Genomic DNA, 12075 nt, shown 5'->3' with positions numbered 1-12075 from the left:
AAGATGATTGGAACACGTTATTCTCAATTTCGATATCTGCTTTTTTTTTCCTCGTTTCGAGAGAAGGAGACAGGGGTTAGAATGAAAAGGTTGAGTAGTGAATTTGAGACGAGTAAATTCATGAAATCATACCGAATCCATATTTGAATGTTTTAATTCATTATATATGTATATATGCTTTTGTTGGAGGACATGACCCACTGAAAAGCTTCCAATACACTTTAATGTGAAAAATGTGTAACCTTTTTTAAGCAAAGTTTGAATTTGAAACCACCTGAGCTTACAAAATCATATTTCTTTCTATTTTTGGCAAAAAAAAAAAAACCTTAAAAAAGTAATGTTTTGTTTTCAAAACATTGCATTACAGGTTGAGTTTAGTTAAGTTAGACAAATCTTATGGACTATTCCGAGTTGGTTGAGTTAGTGACTTAAACAACTTGGGTAGAGTTCACAATTCATCCTAACCCTCTATTCTCACGTTGGGTTGTCGGGTTGTTCTTATTTTTCTTAATTATTTAAAAAAATCTAATTAATCTATCATATATGTTATATTAACAACTAACGTACCATAAAACTCAAATATCAAATATTCACAAATCATAACACAAGAATCAATCAAATATTTTTAATTTTCATAATAATCATAAAAGTACGTTAGAGTTTGGATGGTTTGTAACCCTATTTTCGAGTTGATTGGATTGACCTGACCTAAGTTTTTTCAGTTTTTCAAAATTTTTAACCCAATTCAAACAAAAAGAGAACCCGTGTTGGTCTTTCGAAATGGCTTCCACTCTCGTATTTAGTTCAAAATTAGTATAGTGACATAGTTACCGGACCATCATATTTTAAATTCTAGACATGAAACGTTACATAAACAGAATCTAACTATTTAGACATCCACCACAATTTTGGTTTCCTTCTAGTTTGGCAATGTGATGATGAGGGTATCACTATTGTTCCAAAAGCGAAGTTGGGTGCATTTAGTGCGCACATAAGTGGCTTGGCACATATCAATAATTATAAATGGCTTCCCTATTAATACCTAAGTTCAATACAACAAATTAAATGTTGATCACGTTACCATATTAATACCTAAGTTCAATACAATATAATAAAAAAGTTTGGAATATACTTGAATATATAGACTCCCGTGACAGTTTGTTGATATAATTAAAGCGGGTTTAAAATATTCACATTAATTAGTTGTGGTCCTCTGACTTTTTGCCCTATGATATTTGACTTTTGTCGAGAAATATTTAATAACCATATGACATGCTGACATAAGTAGACATCACCACGAATCAAAATTCTAAAAATGATAGACATATTTAACGTGTTATTTAACTTTAGAAAAAGAAAATTGGAACTAGGTCAAGACCCAATTCCTCTTCTTAACCTTATTAAGCGAATAAGGCTGAGATTGAGGCTACTCTCGACCTATGAACAGATTTATGTATTGCATTATCTTAGAGTAACAGCTCAAGCAAGCCCACCACTAATATATATTATCTGCTTTTGGTCAGTTACGTATCGTCATTAGCCTCGTGGTTTTAAAACGCATCCACTAGGGAGAGATCTCACAATTCACCCACTCGGTGTTTGGCTCTTATACCATTTATAAAAACTCAAGCTCACCGCTAACAAATATTATCCGCTTTGGTCCGTTACATGTGGCCGTCAGCCTCACAGTTTTAAAATTTGTCCACTAATAGGAGAGATTTTCACACTCTTATAAGAAATGATTTGTTCTTCTCTCCAACCGACCACACCTAGTATGTGATGTTTGTGCTCGATCAAGTTCATCTATCTCCTAACCTAATTCATAAAGAAACGAGAAAAGTTTAGGGTAATCCCTATACAAACTATCTTTGTTCGAGTCGAAGATGATAGCATGTCAAACTTAGAAGCTCTCCCTCTGTGACACTTATTTGTAATATTTGAAAAGTTAGACAAAATGAGTCATGAGAGAATGACGAGTGAAGGTGGCATCCGAGAGGAGAGGGTTGGACCACAGTACGCTCACCATTCCCCTTCCAATGGAGGAAAAACACAGGGTAGAATTAAAAGTAAACCAGCTGTTGGGGTCCAACCAAAGAAAAACTATGAAGAAGCTTCGATATCAACCCACATGTTGATTGAAGGGTCGGCCATGGAAGATGAAATGAAGCATATCAAATCGAAAATGATGTCTCTTGTTCAAAAGATATGATTCAAAGTAGTTGAGATCTGATTCAAAATATTCAAAGTATCAAGATTTTAGAAGATTGTGTAAGTGAAAGAACGAGTGATTGAATGGTTGATAAGAGATTATATTACGAAGAACAAGAAGACTTTGTATATATACAAAGAATACAAAAACATTAGAAAATCTACCGAAAAAACTGATAACAAATCAGTACAAAAACCAAAACTAAATCAACTCCTAACATATGACAGCAATCTAAACAAACACGTGATCTTTAACCGATTGGTAGTAAATTTGAATTTATCTAGGATTTCCATATAACTCTTTAGCCAATAGAGTGAGAAAACAATAACAGCACGACAACTTTGATCCATTTTATATTTTCCTATCTCTTTCAATATTCCTTTCCACGACAATCTTTAGATCGACTTCTTCGAGTCATTCAACTTTTTCAACATTTGAAAGAAGGGTTAATTATTTAAACTTCACTAAATAAAATTTAGATTTTGAAGCTATCTTATTATTACTGGATATCTTTGTAAAAATGTTTGGAACAAAATCTGGAGCTAAATGATTGGATGAAGGAAAAACATAAAATGGAACATGATGTGTGGAGCAGCCGCAATGTGTTTTGGTTTGACGAAGTAGGCAGGAGAGTAATAATTGGAAGCATGGCCGACATCGCCTACCATTCATTTTCACCCTCACATTTTGTTCTCTCTCTATTTCCCAAATTGCAAACATAATGTACGTATTTTAAAACATGTACAAAACTGTGGCCGACTACGTTCTCTCTCACTTTCGATTTTTATTAATAATTTCGACCTTAATCTACAAAAATCGTGTATACAATCTTCCGCTTTTAGTAAGAACAGGTATCGATTCGTGAAGGAAGAATCTGTCATTCATATAATAATTGAATATGTGTTCCTGTAATGTTAGGATTAGGAGTTAAGTATCGAGAAGGAGCTAGATGATGAGGAATTTAGGGTTTTTTTTTTTTTTTAATCAGGAAGTTATTATCAAAAAGTTTGTAGTCATATTTACTCCGAACCGTACTTGATGTTAGAAATGCATAGCTGAGAAAATCTTGACAAACAAAAGTTGCGAAAGGAATTGTGAATGAAGTAACAGAATGAGTAAAAATACATCAAATTTAAGTGAAAAAGACGGTGGTTTATTTCTCATTCAATTTACTCCGAAGTTTAGGATTGAGTTTCCGATTTGGTTAGTGATTCTGACTTGTCTTATTTGATTTGAATCACTTGGAAGGGGGCGGGATGCCTTGGAGGCACCATAGATTGCACCGTTGGCAACGGCGCTTTTGAGTGCCCCTAACCGGGGCTGTAGATTGAGTTCTAGGCTAAGGTTACCGCCCAACCTCCCTTCTGGAAAATGTGAAGTAGATCGACCAGGTTACCGGAAATGACCAAAGAACAACTAAAAAAGCCAAAAACAGATAGAGCATCAAATGTTCATCCTTGCCCGATTAAAAGAAAGGGTTTGTGCTGCCCGCTCTAAAGGCTTTCCACTAACTTCCTTGGGTGGGAAAGTCTAGACTAGAGTCAACGCCTCATGAAGGGATAAACCGACAGTAAATAATTATTTTATCTTAAAAATGGTCGGAAGCCAACTCCACTTACTTGTAAACATGGTCCAAAATGGGATAAAAAATAAATAAAACCAGGAAATGAATTAGCAAACTGCCCAAAAAACGGCCGTATGCACTCCACCAGCCTAAGGTCCAAACACTCACGGCCCAAAACCCACAGCTAACCCAAACCCAGACCCATAGCCCAAACCCAGTACCGCTCGAACTGATTTGATGACCCATACCAACTCCACCAACCCAACGTCCGACCAACTTCTCTCCGACGACTCTCTGACAACTTCTCCGGTTGCTCGAACTGATATGTTATGAAAGTATGGTACCATATCGTATACTACCTTATGTAATGACACGAAAGGATTATGTATGAAATGAATAAAAATATATATTATTGTATCATAAACACATTTCATGATTTTAAACGATGGGGATCTTATGCATATTGTATGTTCACTTGCATCGGGATACTTTCCCGTTATCAATAGTACGGACTCGTACACTATGACAATATGATACTACGGGCCCTTCCCTTTGCGGTATACCAACAATGTGGATGTATGCTAGTCGAAGGCCAGGTTCAGGGGACCATGTACACATACATGGGTCGTGTGTTGAGAAGTACTACACATCAAATTCTACCCAGGCTGGAAGTTGAGACCAAGATCATGAAATGATGTTTAATCGTAGGTCCTAAATACGACTCCATATGATTTCATTTCCTGACTCTAGTAGTGAGGTCATTTAAGAAGTATGCCTTAAAATACTCAAACCACGTGCTACTATTATTTTATAGATAAAGATAAGGCACCATTACACGAATGACGATATCGTGGTGATGGTCATGAGACATAAGTTATGATAGTAGCACTATATTATTTGTAGCCTTTAGAACAAGACATTTTTTTTTTTTTTTTTATTTAAGATTCACTTGATTTGTTTTCCGGTATAACTGTTTTTATGATTTTGTTATGAACCTATAAGCCTATGACACAATTTTGAAATTATTTTAAAAGACTTTATCCGGTATCTTAATTAATTCATGTACGTAGTAACGACTTTATTACCGTAGAAAAATAGAATCGTTACATTTAATTAATAAAAATATTCTTAAATTTTATATTTTATTATAAAAATATCTCCATAAACTTTCAAATTTTTTAATAATACTCTTAAGCTTTTAAAAAAAATATCATTTAGCTATAAACTTTTATTAATATCCTTTTAACTTTTAACCGATAGAACTATGTTTAAAAATATTCATAAAATTTTAAAAGTATCTTTAAAGCTCATAGCCTTTATAAAAAAAAAGTTCATAAAAGTTTTTGACTGTCAATATATAGATAGAAATTATCTATCTACACTACATAAATGCTAATTATAGTCATAACGTATACATCGGAGTTAATTATGGTTATAAGATATGAAAATAAACATTTGGATGTATCAATGAAGATTATGAGTTTTTACTACGAGGCAGTACAAAACCATGTATGTTATATTGGACTTGGAAAACATAGTAAAAAGAGTTTTGTTTTTCTTTAGTCGATGCCTAAGTTTCTTTTGTAATTTTATGTAGTTTAAATGGTATGTTTAAAACTTTCCAGCTTGACATGATCAATCTTATGATGTTTAAATCACAAACAAGTATTCTCCTTGAGATATTAGATCAACAAGGTAATCCGAGTTTTATTTTCTCTAGTGATTTCTCATCATTAGGGCTAAGTGTTGTTACCTTTCATTTAGTCTAGAGCTAAGTTTCTTTGTAATTACATGTAATTTAAGTTGTATGTCTAGAATCATTCATGTTTGACACGATCGATCTTGCTTGTAGAGTGATTCAAATCTCAAACAAGTGTTGTTGCAATTCCTTAGAACTATAGGCATCATTTAGGAAAGAAAGATGAAGCTAAAGAAAAAAACTACAATGTAGATGAATCATATTGGTACGGGGTCGACAAGGGTAGAGGCAATGAAACATTTGGTTGTTCCATCAGCGAATGTGTAACCATCTTCCTCTTTATAAAAGCGGTCTGAGAGGCGTGCAAGATTCAACACACGCATGCAGATCTCCTTTGAAATGTTGGATGATTTCATATAGTCTTCAACTACATCTTTCCATGCTCTTACTACTTCATTTTCCAATGCAACCAACGTTTCTTCTTCTGATACTCCATGTTGCTTCATGTAACATTCAACCGCTGACCCAACGTCCCCTCTCTCTTGGTCAAACTAATCACCAAAGAGAAAAAAAATTGATTACCAAACGGCTTCCAAGTGATTTGTGACGGTTCAAGCCCATTCCTAATAGATGCCGTCCTCTTTGGACTTTTTCTTTCCCACTTCTCCTCAAGATTCTTATAAAGAATGTTTCGATCTCCTCCCCAACCGATATAGGATCTCACAATCTACCCCCTTCGGGACCCAGAGTCCTTGCTAGCACACCACCTCGTGTCTATCCCCTTTCGGGGCTCAGCCTCCTCACTAGCACATCACCCGGTGTCTAGCTCTAATATCATTTGCAACAGTCCAAGCCCACCGCAACAAATATTGTTCTCTATGAGCTTTCCTCTTTGGGCTTCCCCTCAAGGGTTTTAAGAAGGTTTCCACACCCTTATAAAAAGAAATGTTTCATTCTCTTCTCCAACCGATATGGGATCCCTTACTATCAGTTCATTGTGAGATCCCACATTGGTGGGGAGGAGAAATAAACATTCTTTATAACGGTGTGGAAACCTCTCCCTACGCGTTTTAAAAACCGTGAACGAAGACCCGAAAAGAAAAAGTCCAAAAAGAACAATATCTGCTAGCGGTGGGTTTGAGTCATTACACGATTACTTTTCACTTCGAAACTAATTAATACCCACCATTAGGTGAGCTTGAATGAAGCTAAATATATGAACAAAACTTAATATTAATTCTCCCCTTTACTTTAAATGGGTTGTGTACCTTGTGTGAAGTTATGTCATTCATGAGCCTCCCAATTATTCCACTTGCCTTGAGCATCATTGGATCACTCTCAACCCATTTGAAAGCCTCTTCAGAAGCAGCAACGCCCATACCAAGAAATGAAATTGGAGCAAAAAGATAGTAACAAGTGGATACAATGGACACTTTCATGTACTCCTCCATGCTTGGCACATATCCTTCATGGTACCATTTAGCTTCCATAAAATAAACTCTACACTGCCTTTTAAACTGTTCCCAAAACAAAGAATTAGAAAGAGAGCCATTATTTGTGATGAACATTAGATTAGATTAGTGTGCAACAACTCATACCGCTTCTTTTGCATAATTAATGGCATAGTTAATGATGTCCTTGCTCATATCTTCCTCAAACTCTTCATAGGTTTTTAATATCACTTCATAAAATATCTTCATGTACTCTGGGAGCTTCTCCATGCAGTTAGTATCCCACCTGAAATTTAATCAAAAGGCATAAGATTCAATCCGATGCTCTGATATCAATTGTTGTAGCGGAAATGGAAACTACATCGACCCCACTAACACAATCACGAATAGAAATTAAACAAAGCGGCACGAAAATTTACGTGGTTTGGAGTGAAAAAATTCTCCTATATCCACGGGTGGCAGCCAATCACTGTAACCAAAATGTTTACAAGTTTATCTCTCACACTCTCACATTACAAAATCTCTAACAAAAGTCCTCCCAATTGACTTTAGGAAAACACAAATGACAATGACTTCACGTCTCAAAATAATGCTGGACAAGTTTTAATATAGATATAGCAATCTTAATTCTCTCAAATCAGTATTAACGTTCATACATGAAAATATGGGAGATAAACCAAATGAATCCAATAAATTCGAAATCGAAGTGGAGAATATACTATTCTTAAATCCAATTATTCATGATCCAAATTTTTACGACAATTCAGAAGAGCTAGTTCATGAACCAAATATAACGAAGAGTTAAAAAGAGCTTAAACCTTTCAATTGCCTCTGTGAATAGGTCAAGTTCATCCAATGTAGCATATACATCGTACATATCATCCAGAACCGTTGCTAGAGCAATAATTTTGGCTAATATCATTCTACCAACCGAGTAGTTGGGTTCATAGTACACTCCCAACGCCCAAAAGTAGCTCTCCACTGCCCGATCTCGTGCAAAAGATAGTCTTTCTATTAAATTCAACTGCTTCCACCACCTACATGTTGAGGATTATTGAGAGTCAGTCCTACGTTTAGCTAATTTAGTGAAGATCATGGATTTATAAGTGAGGAATATTATCTCCATTGGTAGGATGCTTTTTGGAGAAGCCCAAAACAAAGCCAACAAAGCCATGAGTGCTTGTGCTGAAAGTGGACAGACAATATCATACTAGTGTGGAGAGTCGTGATTTCTAACCCTACATATTTACGCACAAACGCCTAAATTAAACTTTGAACTATATAAAGGTGACGAAGTTCAAATTTTTATTTTTAATATAAGTAAAATGTTAATTCCTTCTATATTTACTTATCTATGGTCCATATATTTTTAAGAGTGGTTAAAACAATAAATGATAAAAAAAAATAAAAAAAAATTATATTTTAAAATCAACCGACTCAATTCAACTCAATATAGTTTTAGGAGAAATTGTGAATTACCGTAAAGTTTTCATTTATTTGAACTTAATTCAATTTAAATACGTTTATAATCCAGCCCACCCGAATTGAATTGGGTTAAATTGATCGAAATTTTCAGATTATCGAATATTTTGAACACCTCAAAAAAAAAAAATTTACGACAAACCTCGCATGTTGACCGAGTTCTTTCTGATAAAGCTTTTGAGATGTGGTGTAATCCAACTTTGCAAAAGTGAGCAAAACACTGTTTGGTGGATCCTTCTGATGGACAGAAATGTAGTGCTTGGTCATAAGCCTTGGCACAGTTTTATAGATTGGCCACTTCAAAGCATGCTTGGCTTCATCTACTAAAGGAGAGCTCTCATCCATGGCCATTTCTTGAAGATGAGTAGTTGTGAACCTCAAAGCTTTATCTAATGTATACTCTCCGTTCATTCTTAAATGGGACGCCTCGTACAAACTTAATATTCCACTTTTGTCTTTCACAATTGATTCTTTGAATTCTCCCTCTTCATTTATAAACTTGTTGAATATCTCTGCTCAAAATTTACGAATCAAATCCGATTTTCATTTTTTTCTAAAAATTTTAAAAATGGTGGAGCTAGAGACTTACCAGATGAAATAGAATAACCTTCTTGTCTAAGCAATCGAAACTTAAGGGCAATATTGTAAATATCGTCATCATCGTCGGAAGAGCTTTGCAGAAGTTGAAGTGTTTCATTAATTTCCAGTTGAAAGTGATGGGACAAACCTAAGCGTTGAATTGAATCTATCAACCTTAATTTTTCCGAAGACTTGTCTGTTGTCACAAACATGTTCATCACTTCTTCTTTAAGCTTTTGAAGCTGTTTCTCGACCATCTTCTCCTCGAGCTGATTTTCCTTAATATTTGTACAAAAATAAACGATATCACTGTAGAATCAGAATGAAATAAACACGAACGATTGAATCAAAATTAGTAATTTAAACAACAACAAAATAATATATTTGAAATACCATAGTGTTGGAATCATAGGAAATGAAGAAATCTCCCCATGCACTTGGTGGAAAGTTTGCAAATCGACGAGGAACAACCCCATCATCGAGTGAGGTATTATCTTTTGAGGCCATGGCTGGTGTATCTTCTTTTTGTTTTGAACTTTGGAGGTTTGAGAGTGATATTTATAGGAAGCGTTTGCATGGGAAAGGTTTGTCGCCTCGTGCTCGGCTCGACAGCTTCCCATCAGCTCTCCTTGGCTCGGCTCACCTTAAATGACTCTATTTGGTAATTTTGATACCGTCTTTCCATTTCGAACCAATATGAAGTCATTATTGGCATATTTGGAAGCGTTGAGATCGAGAGTTAGATAATTCCATAAATATGTTCTAATTATGATGTTGTGGAACGTCGTAGGTGTACTCAAACCCCGACAAGTAAGATTGACTGAATATCAACTTGAGAATTTAGTGACTTTCGTTTAGGCCTTCATGTAGGTCATCTTACTATTAGAACGTTTTTAGACTAAGATAGACAATTATATGATATATGTTTAACATGTACTACGTGGCTTATCTTTTTATTATTTCTTGTATTATTACTATGCAATATAGCTATGTGTCGTTTCTTCTTGTACTAAGCGAAAGATAGTATTTTCACTAGAAGTCTGTTACTGGTTCGATGAACTCCCATCATAAAAAGACGTCTTCCCTAGCAAAAACGTGGCACGTGACACCTTATACACTTTTAGGTAGTTTATTAATAAGAATATTGTCTCGAGTGATACAGGAAATCTTGTTTAAATTAAGTTTTTAAAGATATGGTCGAGGGTCATATCACCAAAAGTTCCTTGGATATCGAGCTTCCATTATCGATCTTCCTTTCATCTAATAAATGCAAAAATGCAAAATTTTGATTAAACTTCGAGAAAAGGCTTTAAAATTGTCTATTTCTTGTCACTTCCAACCTTGACTTTAAAGGAAGAAAATATTGATTTCACTGTACAAAACTTGAATATTATCGTTCATTATAATGTAAAAATATTTAAATTTGATTACAATAGTAGTAACTTGGATCGACTCCAACTAACTCTATCGTCTTATTAAGGGTTACACACAAAATGAGTCATCTTGGAGCATCGATTTTTGTGTCTTCAGGAGTCTTTTGTATTGTTTAAATTTATATCTCGATCTATGGTCTCCATTTCGTAAATAATTTTGAACTGCTCCCATTTATGTTTGTCTTTTAATTGTCTCATTGTTTGTTTTTAAATTGTGCAAAATTTTATGATATTTTTATTTTTATTTTCTTTCATCTTCCCTTTTCCTATTTCGATTGAACGAGGCTTTTTGGGAAGTCCAAAGCAAAGCGTTTAACTTTTGTACATAATAGTATATTAAACTTTCAATTTTGCTCTAACACGTTCATAAATTTTAAGAAATATTAAATAGATCAAAAGACTTTAAATAACATAAAATTGAAAATTTAATAAATTTACATAATTGAAAGCTTAAGAACATACCCAAAAATTTAGAGACCTATAAAGTTTGTAGGACCAAAATTATAAAGCAAATATATATATATAATATAAAGTATGCAAAATTTCTCACCTTATTTTAAATTCGTCACATTAAAATATTATACCTCATTTTTTCTTCATTTTCCCTTAACTTTAGTGACGTCGGTAATTGTTAGGATCGCACAACAACGCACACATTCAATCTAGATGAACACAAAAAACAAGATGAGAATATTGGCTAAAGTATTTGTATCGATGATTTCAAATATGTACCGTATGAGAGAATACATAAAGTATATTTTCAAACTCTGCAACCATATACATATATGGTTTAGCTTATTATATATAGGTTTACCAGATATAACCATATGCTATCTATAATTATCTACCATAACCTTTTACTGGCTATTTACTATTTACGACAATTTATTTATATGTCATTTACTATATATATATATATATATATATATATAGTTTTACTATGTATAAACGCTCCATAACCTAACAGTAGTCAGTAGTATTTGACGGAAAAGAACAAACAGACATAGGAGAACTGACATCCATGTCTTTGCCCTTTAGCAATCGATCTATCGTTGCTTTCTTTTACGGTTTTTCATCATTGATTTCCTTTACAGTTTCTTATCCACGCTATATGTTCAAGAACGATTCTTTAATGAAATTGAAACTATTTATTCATGGTTGTCATTAAGTTGTGAGAATCTAAAAAAATGTATAGATATTTAATTAAGTGTGTACGTGAAAAGTGGAATTGGGGTTGAAAATTGGGCAAGAATGGACTTGAGTGTATTGTGGACAAAAGTGGAATTGGTGTTGGACCCAACCAAATATAATTTAGTTACCACGTTCCACGACGATTCTTAATGACATACTACAACGAAGACGACGGGTGTGCAACGTCGAATCTAAAGCCCCAATCAATTGACCCATAATGCACCTCAAACGTGTCGAGTTTGAAAAATAAAACTAAACCCACGAACATCGATGAAATCAAGAATGAATTTCGAAAATCACCTGTTTTTCATTAGGCCTCTTCAAAAAAGCTAGCTCAAGACCCTCACACAGATCAAGATGACTGAGTAACCAAATAACCTCATAAAGTAACGGGAGCTATTGAGAAGGTTCCATATTGTGGAGTTGAAGGGACAACACTTCTATATGTGATCGTAGTACGTCAAATT

The 12075-nt window shown here is 34.2% G+C and overlaps 1 protein-coding gene across 1 annotated transcript; it reads right to left on the bottom strand.

Annotated features, from left to right (window-relative positions):
* Window positions 1-5729: 5729 nt before the first annotated feature.
* Window positions 5730-9491, bottom strand: LOC111800136 ((-)-germacrene D synthase-like). The gene is made up of 7 exons (XM_023683723.1): window positions 9378-9491; window positions 8995-9253; window positions 8548-8917; window positions 7742-7960; window positions 7071-7209; window positions 6741-6989; window positions 5730-6023 (listed from the first exon to the last, which is right to left on the bottom strand). The coding sequence occupies exons 1-7, from the start codon at window positions 9489-9491 to the stop codon at window positions 5730-5732; spliced, it is 1644 nt and encodes a 547-aa protein (XP_023539491.1).
* Between the last annotated feature and the right edge of the window lie 2584 nt (window positions 9492-12075).

The sequence above is a fragment of the Cucurbita pepo genome, chromosome LG08, assembly GCF_002806865.2.
Source record: "Cucurbita pepo subsp. pepo cultivar mu-cu-16 chromosome LG08, ASM280686v2, whole genome shotgun sequence".
Taxonomy (NCBI): domain Eukaryota; kingdom Viridiplantae; phylum Streptophyta; class Magnoliopsida; order Cucurbitales; family Cucurbitaceae; genus Cucurbita; species Cucurbita pepo.
This window is presented reverse-complemented; position numbering and strand designations above follow the sequence as displayed.

Excerpts from the sequence above, each read along its gene's own strand:
- LOC111800136 (XM_023683723.1), bottom strand. The coding sequence starts at position 9,491 with ATGGCCTCAAAAGATAATACCTCACTCGATGATGGGGTTGTTCCTCGT. Across the intron at positions 7,961-8,547 it reads GAACTCGGTCAACATGCGAG|GTGGTGGAAGCAGTTGAATT; the intron begins GTTTGTCGTAAA and ends CTCAACATGTAG. Across the intron at positions 6,024-6,740 it reads ATGACATAACTTCACACAAG|TTTGACCAAGAGAGAGGGGA; the intron begins GTACACAACCCA and ends TTTGGTGATTAG.